The sequence below is a fragment of the Myxine glutinosa genome, chromosome 1 (assembly GCF_964187855.1).
Source record: "Myxine glutinosa chromosome 1, kmMyxGlut1.1, whole genome shotgun sequence".
Lineage (NCBI taxonomy): Eukaryota > Metazoa > Chordata > Myxini > Myxiniformes > Myxinidae > Myxine > Myxine glutinosa.
This window is the reverse complement of record NC_136261.1, coordinates 35,070,134-35,093,716: the sequence shown is the minus strand read 5'-3', so window position 1 is coordinate 35,093,716 and position 23,583 is coordinate 35,070,134. Positions and strand designations below refer to the sequence as shown.

At 44.2% G+C, this 23,583-nt stretch overlaps 1 protein-coding gene across 4 annotated transcripts in view; it reads right to left on the bottom strand.

Annotated features, from left to right (window-relative positions):
- The window catches only part of LOC137417749 (interferon-induced protein 44-like), a 195,503-nt gene that overhangs the window by 146,021 nt on the left and 25,899 nt on the right, over positions 1-23,583 (bottom strand). The window contains exons 1-3 of one of the 4 annotated variants that reach the window (XM_078770711.1): positions 17,568-17,572; positions 13,887-13,947; positions 9,348-9,363 (exon numbers count right to left, since the gene is read on the bottom strand). In XM_078770711.1, the coding sequence (XP_078626837.1) occupies positions 9,348-9,363; positions 13,887-13,923 (53 nt within the window). In that variant the 5' untranslated portion in view covers positions 13,924-13,947; positions 17,568-17,572. Of the gene's footprint in view, positions 1-9,347; positions 9,364-13,886; positions 13,948-17,567; positions 17,573-23,583 lie in introns of those variants that run through there. The other 3 variants (XM_078770709.1, XM_078770718.1, XM_078770714.1) reach the window with 3 other exon arrangements.

Here is a 23,583-nt window from a genome sequence, read left to right as displayed (position 1 = left end):
CGGCTGCTCCCTCCCGGCCCGGCCGTCCTCTGGTCCGAGCTGAACCATCCTCCTGGTCCAGCCAATCATTCCTGCCTCCATTCCCCATTCGTGTGAGTCCGTTTTGTTTGTTCTGTCCTGGGTTAATTAAGACTGCATAGATAAGCTAGAATTTTCACTGTGTCCTTCTGGTCCGTCCCTCTGTCTGTCTTTATTTTATTCTCTTTCCTTCTTCCTTGGTTTCTTTCAATCCTGTACATAGTAATAAATAATAATCGTATTTCAAACCTTTTTGGCTCCTTCCTCTTCTTCAAATCCGCATCGCCTTTGTCTTTTCCCCATTGAATATCTGTGGCACGATTTGGCCCACGTTTAAGGAATCGGGTCTTAGTCATTGTAAAAACGGTTCGGGCCGCGGCGCCATCCGCTCGGCAAACTAACATCTTATCCGCGGTCCGTAACAATATATATATATATATATATATATATATATATATATATATATATATATATATATACAGTCATCCCTCGTTTATCGCGGGGGTTACGTTCCAGAACCCCCCGCGATAGGTGAAAATCAGCGAAGTAGAAACCATATATTAATTTTATTTTTTTATATATTTTAAGCCTTTAAAAACCCTCCCCATACTCTTATAAACCTTTCCCACACTCTTATGAACCCTTTCTACACTCTTAAACACACTTTTGAGACCCATCCTTAGTCCTTACGTATTAGAAAAATATTTGTACGTGTATATATAGCTGTACAGTACATTGATGCAAGTTTTTATAATTGCAATTAATTAACAAACAAACATACACATATGATCATGGAACTACACAAGTACAGTACAACAAAGTATTTACATTGATGCAAATTGTGTTTTTGAAAGCAAAAGGCAATAATTGACAAAAGTGCCTTTAATCAAACCTGAGGCCTAAGCATAAAGAAGTCTTCATGAGCTATTCAAAATAGATATGATGATTAATTTTGAAAATTAATAAGAAATGCATTAGCTTCCTCTTGCATATGCAGCAGCTTCCTGATGGTTAATTTGTAGGAAGCAGTGGGGGGTGGAGAGGAGGTGAGGAGGGTGGTTATTCCTGATCTGATGCAGTGATGAAGCAGATATCTCATCTGTATCAAAAGGTAATGACCGAAAAATCCCATCCTCCACAACCTCGGTCATTCATGTTACTCAGCGACTTAATTTAATTGCAGCTTTAGACAACATCATCGAAATCGTCATCATGATCATGTGTCTCTAAGTTGTAAACATAAGTTATTGTAAATTAGAGGTTACCCAAAGTATGATGACTCTTAAAACCATATTGATCATTAAACTGCAGGACACAGTTTGGCATCAACCTTGCAAATAAATTAAAGTAGCGAAGAACCGTCCAAGAACCCTCCTTACGGATGGGTTAATTACCCCCAGAATCATGGACAAGTTAATTACCCCCAGAATACGGGACTTTCAAAATGCGGGATTCTTTGTCTACTCATTTATAATGCGTATTTTATTTCGATTTACTGTAATATTCTTTTAATATAGGTTTTAATTAATGTGTTATATTTTTATTTATATTATTATTAATTTTTTAGGCTAGAAAATGCTTATTTTACCGCAAAAATAACTAAAATCTAAAAAAATTAAAATACCAATAGGCCGCAGAATCCCGCGATATAATGAAAAATCCGATATATAATTTTACATATACTAGCGAGAAAAACCCGCGATGTACCGAAGCCGTGAAAAGTGAAGCGCGATATAGCGAGGGTTACTGTATATGTATATATAGGGCTGAGTGGCAGCAACTGACAAATGTGCCTTTATCCAGAAGGCTAGTCAACCAACGACTGGTTCAAGCAGGCTATCGTGCCAGGCGTCCCCTGAAAAAGCCACGCCTGACCAGACAACACGGCCAGCGGCGATTGCAGTGGGCCAGAGAGCACCATCAATGGCAGCCAGGACACTGGAATCACGTGATCTTCAGTGACGAGTCTAGATTTCTGGTCTATCGTCAAGATGGCCGCGTCCGAGTGTGCAGACAAGTGCATCAAGCCTACAACAAAGATTGTATAGTGCCAAGAGTCCAAGCTGGAGGTGGTGGGGTGACCGTTTGGGCTTCTTTTCATGCAGGGGGCAAAACTGACCTGGTTGTTCTGAATGGAAACCTGAACCAGTTCAAGTTCTGGAAGAAACATTGCTTCCATTTGCTCGTGCAGCCTTTCGAGGAAACTTTGTCTTCCAAGATGACAATGCACGGCCTCATCGTGCTCGCATGATCCAACACTTTCTTGCTGACCGTGGTGTAGAGCACATGGAGTGGCCTGCCATGTCCCCGGATATGAATCCGATCTAGAGAACATGTGGGCAGAATTAACGCGTCAAATCGACCACTTCGACCAGTAGCCGACCTCTGTGTGTGAATTGCAGCAGGCTATTGTCACTGCATGGCAAGCGATTCCTGTCCAAACCTTGGAAAATCTCTTGAACAGCATGCCTCAACGTGTACATGCTCTCCTGAATGCTCGTGGGGGTTACACGAAGTACTGAACTGTAATTTTACTGTCCGTAATCCCAGTCGTAATTTAACTTTTGTTTTTGTTAAAAAAAATTTTGGTTAATGTGCAAAATAAAAAGATACTTCTGGAAAACGTACAGAAGTTTAACACAGTACTGTCCATGAATTGAGTTCGATATCAGTTTACATCACTTTCAAGGATCAATTTATTTGTTTCGAAATGTCAAATGCGGTTTTTGTTTCTTTTAAAGGTCACATTAACAAAATCTAGAATAATTTCAACATAATTACAATGAACTTTTGGTTCTAAGACATCTTGAAAAGTAAGTTCACCGCCACAAAAAAAAATTACATATTAAATGCCAAGTCTGTGTGTATATATATATATATATATATATATATATATATATATATATATATATATATATATATACACAGTATATATACAGACTTGGCATTTAATATGGAATTATTTTTATTGCGCGCCCGCAACCTCGTGCGCGATGGCGCCATCTTGCGCGCCTGAAACCTCCTCAACCACCTCATTGCTCTCCTCTATTTCTTCCCTCTGATCCTGGGTTACTCCTAACCCCTCTTCTAGTTCCCCCGCCGGCATCCGATCGCCTTGACTAGCCATGGTGCAATTTCAAAATTCAGGGTTTTCTTAAAACAAAACAAATTTCGGCAGATCGTAATTTTGAGCGCGTTAAGCGCGCTTCGGGTCCGATCCCACTCCTGACACCAATTGTTACGGACCGCGGATAAGATGTTAATTTGCCGAGCGGATGGCGCCGCGGCCCTAACAGTTACCCCGACTAACCCGATTCCTGAACGTTGGCCGAATCGCGCCACAGATATTCAATGGGGAAAAGACTAAAGCGAAGGATGTGAAGAAGAAGAAAGACAAAGGGTAAGGAATACAAATATAATTTATTTACTATTTACAGGACCAAAAAAACCAAGGAGAAGGAAAGATAATAAAATAATATACAGAAGAAATCAGAGACACTGTGCAATGCTAGCTTACCTACAGTCTTAATTAATACCCTGGGACAGAACAAACAAAAGACAGACTCACGCGGGGAATGATGACAGGAATGGCAGGAGGTGGATGGCTGGAGGGGGAGGAAGGTCCAGCTGGAACCGCAGCACGGTCGGGTCGGGGATGAGCAGCCGCCGCCCTCTCTCGATCGGCGCGTTTAGCAGCCGCCGTTCCTTCGCGGCCCCGCTCAAAACTGCCGTCAAGGCCCCGAAGCTGCTGGGGCTGAAGCTGCTGTGGCTGAAGCTGCGGTGGCTGAAACTGCTGTGGTTGAAGCTGCGGTGGCTGAAACTGCTATGGCTGAAGCTGCGGTGGCTGAAGCTGCTCTTTCAGGGATCCCTTACTCAACTCTCTTCTCGGGGCGTCGGGGCCGCGGGTTATATAGGCCACACCCTCGAACCTTCGCGAACCTCCCCGAGCGTTCTCTTTCCGCCCTCTCAAGCCAAACCTCTTGTACTTGGTTGGTTGTTCGGGGCTGGCTCACTCCTCCCCTCTATGACGAGGTGGAGACACGCCTTTCTTCTCCGAGATTACCTCGGGTGATTGCGGCAAATGTAGTTGGCAATGCGAATGGCAATGACGCAGTTGGAAATGGAGGTTTTGGGAATGGGAATGAAAGGGAATCTATCTTATTTCACTTGGTGCCATAGAGTATTTCAATTAATGGAAGACACAGCCTTACACTAATGCACATAATAAGGATATAACTGTCAACAAAGATATATCGTGTCCTGCATGTATGTGTTATGGACTAACTACGGGAACGCCCTTTGACCTTTATACAACCACAAACGGAGGGAGGAGGGGTGATATTTTACAACAACCTTTTACAGCAACATTTTACCACAACAAAAAAAAAAAACATTCTCATATCCACAACAATATGTATATATTGTTGTGGATATGAGAATATCCACAACAATATATATATATATATATATATATATATATATATGTGGAGCTGTGCTCCCACGTCGAACTCCAACAATATGGACGCGACAACGAGCTGAGTTTCACAGAGCTGTTTATTCCGAGCTCGGCACGAATGCACTGAAAAAACGGCTAACCCGGGCATCAATATATTTTTCAAATTCAAAACAGTAAGCCACGCCTCTCAACCGGGCGTGGTATGCAATCCGAGTGACCGCCCGCTGATTACGTCACCGGCCGGTACAAGAGAATTGTGTCCGGTAACCGCTATATGCGCCCCCCCAGAATTCACTTGTACAGGGAGAGTCAGTTTGTGAGGGGCCTTAATGACCCGGCCAAAATGACCCCTGGCGATTCGTGTGGGGGTGGGAGGTGGCTTGGCGGCGGATGGTCGGTTGGGGGGCTTGGTCGATGGGGGACGGCCCCGCCGTGGAGGAAAGGCCAACCGTGGAGGTTTGTCGAGGTCCAAATGGGCCGGCTTGAGGTGGTCCACGGAGATATGGTCCGGTTTGCCGCCAATGTCGATGACGAACGACTTGTCGCCCCTCCTCAAGACCCGAAAAGGGCCATCGTACGGCGGCCGGAGCGGTCCCCGGTGCGCGTCGTTGCGCACAAAAACGTACTCCGCTATGCGAAGCGCTGGGGGGACATGGGGATGAGGAAAGCCATGATGAGACATGGGCACCGGGGCAAATCTCCTGGCAGCCTCCTGGAGGACCGAGCGTTGGCAAGCGGTGGACCAGGGGCCGGTGGCGTCAGGGATGAACTCCCCTGGCAGGCGCAGTGGTTGGCCGTAGACCAGCTCGGCGGTAGAAGCCTGGAGGTCTTCTTTAGGGGCTGTCCGGAGGCCCAATAGCACCCACGGGAGCCTGTCAGCCCAACTGTCGTCCTGGAGGCTGGCCCTGAGAGCGGCCTTCATTGAGCGGTGGAACCTCTCGCACAAGCCATTGGCTTGGGGGTGGTAGGCCGTGGTGCGGTGAAGTTTGACCCACAAGGCCTGAGCGACCGTGCCCCAAAGCTCAGAGGTGAACTGTGGGCCTCTGTAAGAGGAGATGTCCGAGGGGGCGCCGAAACGGGCGACCCAGGTGCCAATGAAGGCCTGCGCCACGTCAGTGGACGACGTTGACATCAGCGGGATGGCATCCGGCCACCTGGTGGTCCTGTCCACCATCGTGAGGAGATGGGTGAAGCCCCGCAAGGGGGAAAGGTGTCCCACCAGGTCCACATTGACGTGGTCGAAACGCCGCGCGGGCACGTCGAATGGTGCCAACGGGGCCTGGGTGTGCCGGTGGACCTTCACATGCTGGCAGGCAACACAGGCGTTGGCCCAGTCGCGGACGTCCTTCCGGAGCCCATGCCAGACGAATTTCGCTGCCACGAGCTTCTGCGACGCTTTCCGGCCCGGGTGGGAAAGGCCGTGGATGGCGTCAAAAACGAGCCGTTGCCATCCAGCGGGCACAATGGGACGAGGTTGGCCCAGGGAAACGTTGCACAGGAGAACTGTGCCTCTGTCCTTGAAGGGGACGTCGGACAACCGCAGGCCTGTGTCCGCTGTCTGGAGGGCTTGCACCGCGGGGTCGGAGATCTGGTCGGCCTCCATGCGGGCGTCATCCACGCCGAGGTGGACGGCGCCCGCGACGGACTGGGAGAGGCAATCGGCCACAGCATTGTCCTTGCCCGCGACGTGCCGGATGTCCGTCGTGAATTCGGACACGGCGGAGAGGTGGCGCTGCTGACGAGCTGACCACGGCTCTGAGACCTTGGCCATGGCGAAGACCAGGGGTTTGTGGTCCACAAACGCCCTGAATGGGCGGCCCTCTAAAAGGTGGCGGAAGTGGCGAACCGCCTGGTAAAGGCCGAGGAGCTCGCGGTCGAACGTGCTGTATTTGCGCTCGTTAGGGCGGAGCTGCCGGCTGAAGAAGGCCAGCGGTTGCCAAGCCCTGTTAACCCACTGCTCGTGCACGGCGCCCACCGCGTAGCAGGAAGCGTCCGTGGTAAGGGTGATGGGTGCGTCGAGCGCCGGGTGCGCCAGCATGGTTGCATTGGCGAGGGCCAGCTTAGCACCCGTGAATGCCTCGTCCATCTCCTCAGTCCAGGCGATGTCATGCTTGGCTGGCTTACTCCTGAGGGCCTCGTACAGGGGGCGCATGAGTTGGGCGGCGCGAGGCATGAACCGGTGGTAGAAGTTCACCATACCCAAAAACTCCTGCAGGGCCTTAACGGAGCGGGGGCGCAGGAAACTTTTAACGGCCTCCACCTTGGTCGGCAGTGGAACGGCCCCGCGCCTCGTGATGCGGTGTCCCAGGAAGTCGACGGCAGCCACGCCAAACTGGCATTTCGCCGGGTTGATGATGAGGCCGTGCTGGCTGAGGCACTCAAAAAGCGTGCGCAGGTGAAGGAGGTGCTCCGCCCGGGAGGTGCTGGCGATGAGAATGTCATCCAGGTCGATGAACAGAAAGGTGAGGTCACGCAGCACACTGTCCATCAGCCGCTGGAAGGCCTGGGCCACGTTCTTAAGGCTGAATGGCATTCGGAGGAACTCGAAGAGGCCAAAGGTGTAATTACAGCCGTCTCCGGAACATCGGCCGGCCAGACAGGTACCTGGTGGTAGCCCCGAATAAGGTCGACCTTGGAGAAGATCACCCACCCTGCCAAACGGGCGGAAAAGTCCTGGATATGCGGTATCGGGTACCGCTCGGGGGTGGTGGTGTCGTTGAGGTGGCGAAAATCACCGCACGGTCGCTATCCGCCACCCGGTTTGGGTACGATGTGCAGGGGCGAGGCCCACGCGCTGTTCGAGCGCCGCACAATGCCCAACCGCTCCAGCGCGTCGAATTCCGCCATTGCCATGGCGAGTTTGGCAGGGTCGAGGCGACGAGCCCTGGCGTAGACCGGTGGACCAGTGGTAGGGGATGTGGTGTTCGACGCCGTGTTTGACGGCGACGGCCGAAAACGTCGGCCGCGTGAGGGCGGAGAACTCAGCGAGAAGGCGGGTGAAGTCGTCCGTGGCCGGGAGCGTGCAGGCTAGCTTGGTTGGTGCGGAGCCGCTCAATGAACAAGCGAGAGAGCTGAAGGTCTCTGCGTTGACGAGCCAACGACGTTTTACGTCAACCAAAAGTTCACGGGCGCAAAGAAAATCCGCACCCAACAAAGCCATGGGCACGTTTGCCGTGACGAAATCCCACTCGAAATGCTGGCCCCCGAAGCAGAGTGCGACGCTGCGTGAACCGAAGGTGCGGATAGAGGAGCCATTTGTGGCGACCAGGGCATGGCCGCAAAGCGCGGCCTGCTTGTCCTGCCCCGAGGTGGGTATAACGCTCACCTGAGCTCCCGTATCACACAGGAAACGCTGCCCGGACACGGTGTCCGTCATGAACAAAAGGCTGCCAGAATGGCCGACGCTCATGGCAGGAAGCGAGCGCCGGCCTGGTCGTTTCCCGACCCGCCGAAAGTGCACGGTGGGCGACACGTTCTGGCCTTCTGCCCGAACCTGGCGTGGTAGTAGCACATGGTCTGCCCCGGTGGTGGCGGCAGCGCCAGTCATGTCGGGTGTGGCCGCAAGGGGCGCTGAATCGGCCGGTGGCAGCACCGGTCGTGGCGAGGGCATTGCCTCGGCCGGACCAGGGTTCCAGGCGGCCGCTCTGAAGTGCCGCCCGGCTGAGAGAAAATTGTCGGCTTCCTTAGCCAGGGCGCGAGGGTCCTTGATTGTCGAGTTAGCCAAAGCTAAGCGTACCTGCCCGGGTAGCTGTCGGAGAAACAGCTCGCGAAAGAGGAAATCTGGGTGGTGTTCGCCGAGCAGGGAGAGCATGTGGTCCATGCGCTTGGATGGTCAAGCCTCCCCAAGCTAAGGCAGATTGAGCAGCTGTCGCACGCGTTCGGCCTCAGTGAGGTCAAACGTACTGAGGAGTAGTCGTTTTAGTGCGCCGCACTTGTCGGCGGTTGGCGGGCTCCGTAGAAGGCTCAAGACCCGGGAGGTGGTGGCAGCGTTTAGCGCGGAGACCACATGGTGGAAGCGAGTCTCGTCCGCCGTGATGTGCCGCAGAGCGAATTGGGACTCCGCTTGGGCAAACCAGACGGCCGCGTGCGATTCCCAGAAGCCATGGAGTTTCAGAGCAACGGTCGACTCCATTGCCGTGTTCGTAATCGAGGTCACCAATGTGGAGCTGTGCTCCCACGTCGAACTCCAACAATATGGACGCGACAACGAGCTGAGTTTCACAGAGCTGTTTATTCCGAGCTCGGCAAGAATGCACTGAAAAAACGGCTAACCCGAGCGGCAATATATCTTTCAAATTCAAAACAGTAAGCCACGCCTCTCAACGGGGCGTGGTATGCAATCCGAGTGACCGCCCACTGATTACGTCACTGGCCGGTACAAGAGAATTGTGTCCGGTAACCGCTACATATATATATATATATATATATATATATATATATATATATATATGTATGTATATATATATATATATATATATATATATATATATATATATATATATATATATATATATATATATATATATATATATATATGTATATACATGGAACTTTAAAAAATGAAGAGAGAATATCTGGGGGAAAACACGGAACATTTATGTTAAACATGTTCTTCATTGTCTGGAACTGGCGCATTCACTTGGAACTGGCTGTTTTGTGCCTATCATGGACTATCTTCGACTATCGGTAGACAATACTCATTGGGTCTTGTGTGTTTCCAGTTTCCAAGAGACCTTTGTGCTCATGCTTTTATCAACTCAGAAGAACACACTCAGCTGAACTCCGCATAGATAATGAGAAAAAAAAAATTAATTCCTCTTACATTCCATGTACATTTATGATTGAGGGATTTATTTTGGAAATTGCCACCCACCGTTGTGGTTTCGATTCTGAAAAAAAAGAAAAGAGAACGGACATCTCAATGCGATATAAAAAAATATAAAAAATACTTTAAATGTTAAAGGTCTGAAGTTCCCAATGTCATTGACAGATATTCCAAAATTTGAGAAAATGAATAAAGATTATAATCTATCTGTTAATATATATGGAATAACGGATGGAAAGAAAGTTGAGATATTAAAATTTTCAAATAACTATAAAAATGATGAAACACACATTGATCTTCTGTGCTACAGTTCGGAAATAAAATCGAAAAATAAAATAAAATCTGTCTGTGCATGCGGTCTCAACTTCTTTAACTTGAAATTCTTGAAATCATTCTTTAACATTCCAAAGAGAGATTAAACCAACCTTCAAAATACTGTAGGAAGCATAAATCAGCGGTAAATAAGCCCCAGTCATACCGGCCATTTTCTGGCCACGAATCGCCACGACCTAAGATCGGGGCGACATTCTTGGCCAGATCGTATTGGGGTCCTCGCGATTCCTGGATGATCGGGGGTGTACTTGGCAGTTCGGGTCGAGATGGGAAGCCGCCCCGACAATTTTGAACTGTTCAAAATTATCGTGGCGATTCGTGGCGTTTTTCAAACTCTTGCTGCTGTCTGGAGGGTGTCGTACGGGCGCGTGTGGGCATCGGGAAAATGGTCGTGGAGTGTCTTGCGGCGGTCGGGAAACTTGGCTGCCACGATTCGCTCCGCATCCAGCAAGCACTGATACGACCGCCGTACGTCCTCACATGGACGCCGTACGACTGCCATCACGATCTTCCTAGAATTGCCCCGATCCGTCCCGACCACGTTCGTGCAGCAGTACGACGACTCACGATCATTGCCGATCTCTCACGAATTAACAAGACTCCGCCAAGACTGCCGTAAGCATGCAGTAAGCACCAGTAGGCGCCAGTACGACCTGTCACAAGACCGGGTATATATAGGCGATCCCCGGCAGCGAAATCATTTCATCTCCTGATTCCAAGCTGGTCACATCGATCACATCCAAGCTGGTCACGGCGGCCGCGTGATTGTGCACGTCTTCCTGGATCCCCTCCCCCTCTTCCTGGCTGGCGGCATCATTGGAAGGCTTGAAGTTGATGATTTATATAAACGACATACAAAAATAACGTGAATTAGCGTCGTCTGAATTTTAAGATCGTAGTTAGGTCGGCGTGATTCTTGGCCGTTCTTATATAGGGCAAGGACGGCCGCCGCGCAGTCGGGCTCGGGCGGGTGGGCACGTACGCGTGCATACTGTGGTCGTAGTGAGGTCGTAGTGCCGTCGTAGTGCGGTCGTAGTGGGATCGGGACGGATCGGGGCGGATCGGGGCGAAGAAGTGTGGGCACGGGCTCGGACTTGTGGCGATCTTGCCGCGCACTTGGCGGATCGGGCTTTGTCGGCGCGGCGATCACGGCGCGATCATACGGGAGTCGTGGCAGTGGTGTTTTGGTATGACTGTGGGAAAATTTACAGCCGATCTTGCCGAAAAGTCGTGTTGGTGCGGGGAATCGCCAGATCGGGGGTGATCGGGGCGATTCGTGGCCAATCAAATCCGGTATGACTGGGGCTTTAGTATGCCAAGAGTAGGTTCAAACGTTGAATTCAAAGATGTAAATAAGTCCATAACGCATCCATTTGTGACAAACACTGATTTTTGAAAATATCCTTGAAAATATAGATACTGTTTCTCCGAATAAAAATCAATCGTACACAAATAAATACCAAAAACATACTCCTTATGATTTCTGTTATTATATCAACTAGCAACGGTACCCGCCCATATGCGGGGCTTCAATTGGGAGGCCCAAATGAAAAGGGAAAATATCAGAAATTTAAGGCTTTTTTCATTTTATACGATTTATATTAACATCCGTTAACCGACAGACGGATGGATATTTGGTGAATAATTGTAAGATTCATCTGTTGTTGATGAATATATTGCTGTTGTTGTTCTCCTCCTCTTCCCTTGAAGGAGTGAGGACCGGTGGTGCCAAGCTCCTGCCCTTCCTTGATCACAATACTCCTCCCACACCCCTCAGTTAACTCTCCCAACCCTCCAACCACCCCCATTTTACTTGTATCCCTCTTCAAACAATCATCCCATCTCAACCTCCAAATGTCCAGCTCATCTCAGCCAATCACCAATCGATCGCTGAATTAACACCAGGGGGATTGACTCAGCCTGTCATTTCAAATAACTATAAAAATGAATCACCAATCTCCCCATCAAGCCAATCACCAATCTCCCTGTCAAGCTCATCTGCACAACAATCTCCTCCCTCGGTTCATCCATCTTCCTTCTATCCACCCTCTTCCCTCCTGCAATCCTCCTCACCCAGTTGTTCTCCCAAACCTGCAGCCTCTGGTGTTGTTTCTCTATCAGTGCCACCGTCTCCAGATATAATAAGTTAGAATTCTATCGAGGAGAACATGCTTCGCAAGAGTTTGTTTGAAAATAAAATAATGCCTTTAGAGGCCACTTTTCACTGCAAAGCGGGGGTTGGCCTTTTTTGAGTAATGTTTTATGGCCGGATGCCCTTCCTGCTGCCAACCCTGTTAGTCGCCTCTTGTGACACACAGTGAACTGGTACTCAATTTGCCGACCTCGGAAGGATGACAGGCTGAGTCAACCCCCCTAGTGTTAATTCAGTGATCGACCGGGATTTGATCCCAGGATCAAAAGATAGAAGAGAAGGGGATGGGAGAGCGATCAATTGTATTCATCTTCCTCTTGTGTGTTGTTATATGTTATTCACTCTTCAGCACCTAAAAAGGCTGTGATGAACATGCTATTAACAATCTCCCCCTCGCTTCCTGAGTATATTACTCGGTCAGTATCTATGCACTGCCTAATTTTTTTTTTTTCCCATTACCAACAACTGTTGTTATATCTATTTCTTTGTAGTGTAGCAGCATAGCAAACCTGTTGTGCATTTTGTGATACAAGCACCAAATTTGGCACAAATGTACATTAATATGTTGCGAACATTTTCAGATATTGGGCCACTTGAAATTCCGTAATTTTTTTTTTCAAATTTTTTCAAATTTCGTAATTTCAAATTTTTCGGGTGACACCGTCACAATTTCGGTCTTCGAGGCCGGCCGATATAGTGGGGCGGCTTAGCCCAAATATTCAAAAGAATTGTGCATTTTGTGATACAAGCACCAAATTTGGCACAAATGTACATTAATATGTTGCGAACATTGTGTGGTCAGCAATGAAGACGAGAGTCTGAATTACATGTATGCAAAAGACCTTGTGAACCAGTGAAGCAAATACACGGGTAAGCATGAATTAAATCTAGGGCATGATATAATTTCCATGATGTTTACCTCTACACTCAATGGTGGAAGGAGGTAATGTTTTGATTCCAGCTTGTCTGTATGTCTGTTTGTCTGTTTGTCCACAAAATTCCAGACAAAGCTTGTAGTAGTGGTAGTTGTAGTGGTAGTGGTGATAACAGAAATTGTTATATAGAACTGAACTTATATTATTATTATATGCAGAAAATAACTTCATTTCTATATGCCCTGCAGTGGACAGGTTAATTGGTTTATGCACTGAAGGGGTCACCCTGGTGTGCACTGCTGTGTTCTGCCTCACTGAGTTGTTCAGGTATGATGTACTCAGCACAAGCTTCCGGTCGGCCCGGAGGTGGGGGTGCGGGGCCTGTCACGGAACGTCAAAACAAACGGCCTGCCGGGGCCGCCCAAAAGTCGGGCGTGAGGGGCGCTTCCACTAATGGAACGCCTCTTGCTTCCCAGATCGAGGGCCACATGGTCAAGAGAACCTCGTCCCTTCCGGTCACACTTTGCCTATCGGCCGGCCTCGAAGACCGAAATTGTGACGGTGTCACCCGAAAAATTTGAAATTACGAAATTTGAAAAAATTTGAAAAAAAAAATTACGGAATTTCAAGTGGCCCAATATCTGAAAATGTTCGCAACATATTAATGTACATTTGTGCCAAATTTGGTACTTGTATCACAAAATGCACAATTCTTTTGAATAGTTGGGCTAAGCCGCCCCACTATTGTAATTACATAAGGATTGGTATTTCCCATGAGCAAAGGGACCGGTCTTATTTTCTAGTTTTCCTGAAGCAAGGCAAGTAATTTGCTGTGCACAAGTGAATATTTTTGGAGTTTTGGGGAGTGTGGGGGGTGGGAGTGAGTGAATTGCCTTGGCAAAAAGTATGCTTTATACATTCATCAACATGCACACTTCAGCATTATCCAGAAGGGTGCAGTGTTATTCTAAGGGTGTTATTTAAGCAAATATGGTGATTATATGACTTTCACAAACACGATATCAGATTCATTCCTTCAAAAATGATGGAAAGAGAATGCCAGCCTATCTGTCTTTAATAATTCCTGAAAACAAATTTCCAAATGACATGCCAAATGCATGCAAACGAGTCATACATAGAAATGAGGAACTAAGGTGTTTCTGCATATTGTCTGTTTTTTCTTAGCACAGGTGAGTAATCTTTCAACATTTTCAACTTCAAACTCACCTCGACCTCCGACAAGCCAGGAAATCCAACCAGCCATCAAATGAAGATTCAATATCAAAACCTGTCACAAAACACAGCAGAATGAAGATTCAATATTAATTTAGTAAATAATTAATGTAGGCCTGATGTTTCATGTCACCAAATAACAAGTGGCAATAAAAACTAGAACTCCACTCAGTAAAGCGCATACTCCCGCCATGGGTCAAGTTGGAGCCCTTATCTTCCAATGGTAAAAAATCTTTCAAAAAATTCCTGGATCCGGAATAATATCCTGAGCTTCACCAAAAACTAATCAATTCTTCCTTATCCCAAGGGAAATCATCCCACCAACTTTCATCCAAATCCGTTCAGAACTTTTCCACATATCTTGTTCACAAGATAATTCGTTCACACTAATCTCGTGAGATTGTTGCTGCTGTTTTCGTGCATTCCGAATATGGAATCAGGGCACAGTTCGTGACAACGCCACTCTCATATCATCGGACACATCAAGTCGATTTCTTCACTTTGATTTCAGTTTCAATAATGCAGAGAAACCTGTTTCACAGAGATATTTAGTTGTGAAGGGAACCAACACATTCAACATTGATATTTCATTGAATTTATTACAATTTATTATTATAATTTATTACGAGTCCCATACCCCCAGATTTTGGTCCCCATACCCCCAAGGGGGTATGGATACCCCAGGTTAAGAACCCCACCTCTCGCTTATCAAACTACTTGACAATTTTGAGGACCTGGATGAGTTATGCCTTTTGTTTGTCTTCGAAAAGCTAGTGTTGGTAATTTCAGGGCATCGGTCTGTTTGGGTATTCAAGGTGTCGTAAATCAGGTATTAGTCTGGTAGCTCTTTGTTGTGCTTTCTCCATCAGGTCATCGTCTTTCTTGTATGTAGGGTACCATACAGAGGTGCAGTATTCTAGTGATGAAAGGTCGATGGCCGAGGACTTGACACTAGGACCTGACTAACAACTGACAATTGGCCGAGGCTTCAGACTTTGGCACGCTCACGAGGCTGCACCGTCGAATAAACTGTTCCAACCCGTCATTTATGACGGGCCTTTATACTAGTATAGGGGGTGTGGGATGGTAATGGGTATTGTTAGTGCGGGTGACAGTTGATTTGGGGTTGTGGGGGGAAGGTGGAGTGGGCGGAGGGATGTGGGGGGTGGTCGTGGGTATTTTAGCTCGGGTGACAATTGATGGGGGATAGTGGGGGAATGGTGTGAGGTGGTCGTGGGTATTTTAGCTCGGGTGGTGATGGATGAGGGATTGTGGTGGGATGGTGGAGCGGGGGAGGGGTGGGTGTGGGGTGGTTGTGGGTATTGTTAGCTAGGGTTTTTGAGCTCTTCCGATGCGTAGGGCAAGGTGGCGGCAATGTTAGCCAGCATCTAGCAAGGTGAGATCGGGCATGGCAGACCAACACAGGTGTCTACTCAAATTACCCATGTCCATATGCTGGTAGCTCAGCAGAGATAGTGTTTCAGATTTGTGTGATGCTTGTTTCTTCCGATTAGTGATGGGGTTGGCATCCACTAAAATTGTGGCGGATAACCACATGATCGAGCCATCTCTGTTGTTTCATAAAAGTGCCCTGTTAAATGTTCCGAACACAAAGGCGAACATTTTGCAGGCCCGATCCTCACTTGGGTATTTTGGACAAGTCTGGTCCAATTTCTAGCAACCCTCAGATCTTTTGCCCTTGGTGACTGGTGCAGTACGAAACCATCTTGGTTTGTATGAGCACAACCACCAAGGAATCATCTACCCGGCAATGTTGTAGCAATTCAGAAATTATTTGCCGTTTCAGTTAAATCGTAGCATGATGTGACCCGTGAGCAACACAGAAATGGCGATCACCTTCTTGGTGTGACATCACAGCAAATCACGAGGAGGAAGAATATTTTGACTTTTATTCACAAAATTACCCACTTTATAAATTGGCAATCGGAAAAAGACAATATATTTTGTGGGGTATTATGGGAAAGAATACTGTCCAGGTGGTCTAAGCGTTTGGGTTTCCCTTTAAAGACCCAAAGACCCTGAAGACATAAAAGACCCCGAAGACCCACAAGACCCCGAGGACACAAGAGATCCGAAAGACCCCCAAGGAACCAAAACACCCAAAAGACCCCGAGGAACCAAAACACCAAAAGAACCCCGAGTCCCCAAAACACCCAAAAGACCCCAAGCACCCATAAGACCCCGAGGACCCACAACACCCAAAATACCCTGAAAAAGACACTGAGTACCCAAAAGACAGTGAATACCTAAAATACCTTGAAGACACAAAAGACAAAAATGACCCAGAGGAAACAAAAATTCGTAAGTTGGAGGATTCTGATGTTTGGCACGCTCGCAAGGCTCCACCATCGAATAAACTATTTCAACCCATCATTTTTCATGGGCTTTTCAACTACTTAGTTCAGTTCGTCAGTGAAAATATTTCTGTGCAGAAATTATTCAGCCCCATGACATTTTAGCTCCACCACGACCTTTCATACATCTTAAAAATATTCAACTTGCTAGATCGACACCCCACAAACAAACTTCAAGTATATCAGGAAAGAACAATATAATATGAGAGTTACAAGATAAACTTGAAGAATGATTCACACCATTTATAAACTAGAATAGCACTCAGTAGAGCACACATCCAAACAGTTTACGTTTTGTACTCGGTGGAGTGCATATCTAAACAGTTTACGTTTTGTACTCGGTAGATCGCATATCTAAACAGTTTACGTTTTGTACTCAGTAGAGCGCATATCTAAACAGTTTACGTTTTGTACTCGGTAGAGCGCATATCTAAACAGTTTATGTTTTGTGCTCGGTGGAGCGCATATCTAAACAGTTTACGTTTTGTACCTGGTGGAGCGCATATTTGAACAGTTTACGTTTTGTACTTGGTAGAGCGCATATATGAACAGTTTACGTTTTGTACTCGGTAGAGCGCATATCTAAACAGTTTACGTTTTGTACTCGGTAGAGCGCATATCTAAACAGTTTACGTTTTATACTCGGTAGAGAGCATATCTAAACAGTTTACGTTTTGTACTCGGTAGAGCGCATATCTAAACAGTTTACGTTTTGTACTCGGTAGAGTGCATATCTAAACAGTTTACGTTTTGTACTCGGTAGAGTGCATATCTAAACAGTTTACGTTTTGTACTCGGTAGAGCACATATTTAAACAGTTTACGTTTTGTATCCCACTAAGAGGCTGGGTCTGGATTCAGACCTGAAACAGAATCGAATCAGCTCGTACTTGTCACCGATCCAACTCATCCACCTAGTTTTGTCGTAACTAGTCCACAACTTTTTAAAATACCATGCTGTATATCGTTTTTGATCCCATCTCTCAATGGTGAAGAATCACTTTTTAAAAAATTAAAATGATCGTATCAGGCAGGACCTCATCCAGATCTTCACCAAAGTATAATCATTTCGTCCTTGGCATACACCCAACGTGTCCACCAAATTTCGTCTGAATTCGTCCACAACTTTTTGAGAAATACTGCTCACAGGCAGACAGAAATGTGTGAAAACATAACCATCCACCTTTGGTAAGAGTAAACTGCACCAACGATTAATACAATTTAATCTCGTTAAACTCTTCAGTCTACAGAGTCAAAATTGTTTCAATTAGAATAATGAGGGTTGACAAATATAACCGTACCAAATATTGACCTTAGTAGGGTAATAATGTTGTTCCTGGACCACCCTCATTTTCCCATTGACTTACATGTAAATTTTTCTCTCACCCTCATTTCCCCTTAACACCTCTATTTCTCCCACCCTGTTCTTTACGAACCTTTTAGCCTTTTGACATACTCTTATTCTCAATGTTATTCATTAGACCACTCAAACAATGATTCTACGAATATTTGCTCCCTCTCACTCTCTTAATATCAATGATCCCGAGTAGACCACTCAAACAATGATCCTACAAATATTTGTTTTTGTGTGGGAAATAATTTAATTATCTTACCACTACCATCACCATCTAATACATTAACAAAAAAGATGTTTGCGTTTGGTTCTTTATTAAGATATTTTAACTGAGTTAAGATAAAATGATAAACCTCCCTCAATGTTCTTGTTTGAGCGCCTCCAGTGCCACACACTTTTTGGTCGGCTCTGCCCACTTTTTGTTAAGCGCCGCCCACTTTTTGTTAAGCAACGCCCACTTTTTACTACGCCCCGCCCACTTTTGTTAAGCCCCGCCCCTTTTGCTAAGCCCCACCCACCTTATAAACTCTGCCATTGTATCATTTTCATTTAAGACATTACATCATTTTCAGGGAATTTCCATCACATCATTTCCAGTTAAGACATGCCCAGGGAATTTCCACAGGAAATGACACACCCAGTCCTTCTTAGAAAAGGCACCGACCACACAGGCTTTTTCAAATACGCTTTCTGCTTCACTTGAGAATGGACTACTATGCCGAAATGGAATGGGATAACTTTGCTATTCCGTGGAGTCCAACTACCTGTGTAGAACTCAACCTTCAGATTGATGAACTGGACTCGAACCTCTTATCAATGGAGGTAAGTTTGTTTATTTATTTATTTATTTAATTTTTTTTTTATTTTTTTTTTCGATGAGACTCGTGTAAGAGTTAACAAAGTTTATTTTAATATTCATAGAGCTTGATTTATACAAATAAAAATATTGTATTAAATTAATACATTGTTATTTTCTTTCACAGGAAATTGTATCTGAGATACGAAATGAAAATTCTGCTTTTAACACAACTTGGGATGAAGTTATTTTTTTGTTTGAAGACATTTTGAACAACCAAGACCCACAGAACGAGTTCTACCTTGATGACCCACCCAAAGAGTTATACCTTGGAGATCCACAAAATCCCGAAAAAGAGTTTGACCATGATGATACTTATTGTGAGTTATCAAAACAAAACCCACTGAACAAGTTCTCCCTTGATGAGCCAGAATACAAGTCATACATTGGAGACCCACAAATTTCTGAAAATTGGGAAAGGGGAGTTCTCCCTGATGGTCCACAGTTATACTATGTGAGACACATCATAGAAACCCTAAAAAATTGGAAAACGGGAATTCTCCCTGATGGTTCGCAGTTATACTATGTGAGACACATCACAGAAACCCTTAAAAATTGGGCAAGGAGAGTTCTCCCTAATGGTCCGCAGTTATACTATGTGAGACACATCATAGAAACCCTAAAAAATTGGAAAACGGGAATTCTCCCTGATGGACCGCAGTTATACTATGTGAGACACATCACAGAAACCCTAAAAAATTGGGCAAGGAGAGTTCTCCCTGATGGTCCGCAGTTATACTATGTGAGACACATCAGAGAAACCCTAAAAAATTGGGAAACGGGAATTCTCCCTGATGGTCCGCAGTTATACTATGTGAGACACATCATAGAAACCCTAAAAAATTGGGAAAGGGAAGTTTTCCCTGATGGTCCGCAGTTATACTATGTGAGACTTATCACGGAAACCCCCAATATTTCTGAAAATTGTGGTTCTACCTTGGAGACTTGGAAAGATGGTTATATTTTTGGAGACTCGGAATGGGGGTTTTGTTTTGATGACTCGGAATGTGATACCTATCTTGGAGGCTCAACAGGAATGTGGTTATACCTTGGGAACTTGGAAAGTTGGATTTATTTTGGAAACTCTACCTGTGGGGTCCATCTTGGAGACTCTTTGGATTCTAAAGCAATGAACAATGTTCTTTGTTTAATGACGCTTGATTTAAGCAATATCAAGAAAGTTCGAGGAAGAAAATGCTGGAAAATTCTTTCTTCCCATTTCTACTTCTTCAAACTTGAAAGCCTTGAAAGACAGAATTGGAGGAAGAGGGGAAAAAAAATGAAATACGTATTTTAAAAAAGAAGAAAAAAAAGATTCTGTTAGGGTTAGGGTGGGATTTTGAATGTGAGGGTTAGGGATGGGGTTGGGTTAGGGATGGGGTTGGGTTAGGGTGGGATTTTGAATGTGAGGGTTAGGGTTGGGGTTGGGTTAGGGATGGGGTTGGGTTAGGGTTGGGATTTTGAATGTGAGGGTTAGGGATGGGTTGGGTTAGGGATGGGGTTGGGTTAGGGATGAGTTGGGTTAGGGATGGGGTTGGGTTAGGGATGGGGTTGGGTTAGGGATGGGGTTGGGTTAGGGATGGGGTTGGGTTAGGGTTTGTATATTATTATGACTCACTCACACATACACACACACAAAAGTTAAGCCCCAACTGAAAAGTTGAGGGATTCTGTGTTTGTGGTTCACAGATCTCAAGAACGTTATCCCCATTGTACACACAAAAGTTAAGCCCCAACTGAAAAGTTGAGGGATTCTGTGTTTGGGGTTCACAGATCTCAAGAACGTATCCCCATTGTACACACACACAAAAGTTAAGCCCCAACTGAAAAGTTGAGGGATTCTGTGTTTGGGGTTCACAGATCTCAAGAACGTATCCCCATTACATTTTATTTATTTATTTATTATTTTCAAGGGTATTATCTGCTTACTTGTGTTTTTTGTAATTCTTGTGAGTAAAATGAACCCAAGATTTCTTCCCCATTCATATCATATAATTTGTAAGTCCAAGGGACTGTATCCATTACATCAACAATTTTAAATAATTCATTAGTCCATCTCTGTTTAACCTTTCTCAAAATGGCTTTTCCATCTGTATATTCTTACAATATCACCAACCTTGAACTTGGGTTTTCTCAAATTAATCTCCTTTTCATATTCTAATTTTGCAAATGATTCTGACGGTTTTGATTTTGTTGATGAATGAACGGTATTATTGTAATTATCTACAATATCCTGAATTAAATACACCCATTGTTGAGAACCGAGTTGTGTGAATTTTTTTTATAATTTCTCTTTCAAAGTACGATTAAAACGCTCAATAACAACTGCTTTTCCTTCATTTAAGGTGCTGTATAATTTAATACCCTCCCCCTTAAGGGTTTAACTTCAAGGTATAAGTTTAACTCCCCCTTAAAGGTATAACTTAAATTTCATAAATATTTTGTTATAGAACTCTGTTCCCTCATCAGTCCATAACTTCTTTGGTTTCCTTTTATCCCTATCAAATATTAGCTTAAAGGCTAACATTAAAGTATTACCTCTCTTGTTTTTCAAAGGAACAACACAGGCAAATCTACTCCTCAAATCAATAACGGTTAAAGCATACCTGTATCCCTTATCATTATTTACTTCGATTAAATCAGCGGACCATATGTGGTCGGTGTATTTAGAATAAACTTTCCTTCTTTTAAACTTTGTGATTATAGGTTTATGTAATTCATTAGCCAAAAGCTCCTCAGTCTTGATAACATCATTGGAGTTTAATAGTTTTTTGGGGAATAACCAAGACCAAGTTTCAATTTAGCACTTATCATTTTTTTCACAATAAACCTATCAACTTTCTCTCTCAATGTAGGATTTCGTATCAAGGACAAATTATACAACATTTCTCTGTCTGCTTCATGTTTTTCATCCAATGTAGTGGTATTCCCATAAGCAATATCATGCTTCATACACACGTCATCAACCCTAATAATTGGCTTGGACCAAGGTTTAGGATTGTCAGCCTCATCTAATCTTTTATCCAGGTTTGTTCCAGGACCACAGAAAGAATATCCAGGTAGATGTAGTTCCCCAGGAATTCCAGTTGTTGTAAATTTACTTCCTGACAGAAACTTTTGTATGTCTCCTCCACTTTTAGGAGAGATGAATTGGCACTTTTTAGAGCCACACACTTCACATATTCCTTTTTGATAAACTCTATTATTTTTAGCTTTAACATAAGAGATATTTTTAGATTTGGTTTTCTTTTTACATTTGAGACAATAACTCATATTTATTTATCAGAAAAATTCCGACAGAGTATCAAAACCTTTTTGGTTTTCAACATATACATTTCTATCTTAATTTTTAAAACATAAAGAATCCTTAGGAATGCCTTCACTCTCTCCTCCATTTATTTACAAATAAAAACTAACGAAAGTCAATAACACCAACATCATCAACTATATGACCTTTGTCTTCTTCATGTAAATCTCCTCGCTGAACTCATCTCAACCATTTTTAAAATCATTATCTTAGTAAGAGTCGTTAATTCTTTATTTTCCTCTTTGGTGTGTTGAGATTGATTTATTTGCTGTAATACACTCAATCTTTTACGAATCTCACTGATTTCCATCTTTTTTTTATTTTTCCTCCCTCTCTCTTTGCTCCCTTTCCTCCCTCTCCTCCTTCTCCTTTTTCTCCCTCTCCTCCTTCTCCTTTTTCTCCCTCTCCTCCTTCTCCTTTTTCTCCCTCTCCTCCATCTCCTTTTTCTCTCTTTCCTCCTTCTCCCTTTTCTCTCTTTCCTCCCTCTCCCTTTTCTCCCTCTCCTCCTTCTCCCTTTTCTCCCTCTCCTCCTTCTCCTTTTTCTCCCTCTCCTCCTTCTCCTTTTTCTCCCTTTCCTCCTTCTCCTTTTTCTCCCTTTCCTCCTCCTTTTTCTCCCTTTCCTCCTTCTCCTTTTTCTCTCTTTCCTCCTTCTCTTCTTCAACTCCTTCCTCATCCCTTGCTACCCTTGAGTTTGAGCCCCAAAGAATATTATGCATATACTCATCTGGATTTTGAGATATTCTTGTATCTATAATTATTTTTCTCATAATAGGATACCAATAAGATTTGTTGATGATTTCTAAAAGAGTTTTATATTTCATAACTTTGAGAAGTTCATTTTTATTTAATATTTTAAACAAGTCTCTATTTGTGGGTTTAGCAATATCAGTATAAGGCCAGTTTTTTATGACAAAATTCCCATGTATATACTCCAAATCATAAGGTATGTAATACCGAGCACCCTTTTCTTGTAGGTATCCTTGAATACAAAAATTATAAATCTCTTGTAGTCTTCTTCCTGCCATTTATGTATCAGAATATATGTGAGATTAATATGATGACAGGTAATACCACCCCATCTTCCCACTACCAAATCGGTTTGTATTCCTCGGCTTTCTATCCTTATCTCATTACCTTCCTTCTTTGTCATGCTAACCATCGCTATACTATCATATATTTTTCTTTTCTTAAAATCATGTATTTGTTGTTTACTAATTGTACTTCCACATAAATCCTTATCCTCGCCAAGCGGATAATATTCTTCTTTACGAGACTGATTCAAATCATGTAGGTCTTCTAAGTTTATTGAAAAATACCAATTATACCCTAAATCAGGCATATCATACCCCCATTTACTAATTCGCATATTAACTATATGTCCTTCTTTTTAAAATTCAATTGTAAGCAGGTAGTTAAATTCAATGAGGAAAGGTGTATGGTCAGTATAACCAGGTGTTGTGGTTGTAAATTTTACTTGTTTAATAAAACGTGCTGTTTTCTAAAAAAATATATATTGTGATAAATCACTGAATCTAATTAAGTCATTCGCATCTGTAGGGTTTGGATAATTGATTAATTTATAAGTATTCTTCATTATATGTATTCATTATAAGTCATTATAAGTATTTTTACTTATACTATATTTTTGTCGTTCAGCCTGTGCCTTTGTATAATAATTTGATAAATCAATATCCTGAGAGGATTCTCCAAAGATAGAACCATCTTTTCCAACATAAGGCATTTATATTAGATTAAAAATGATATCATAAAAATTTTCATTATTGTTGAGTTGAAATAATA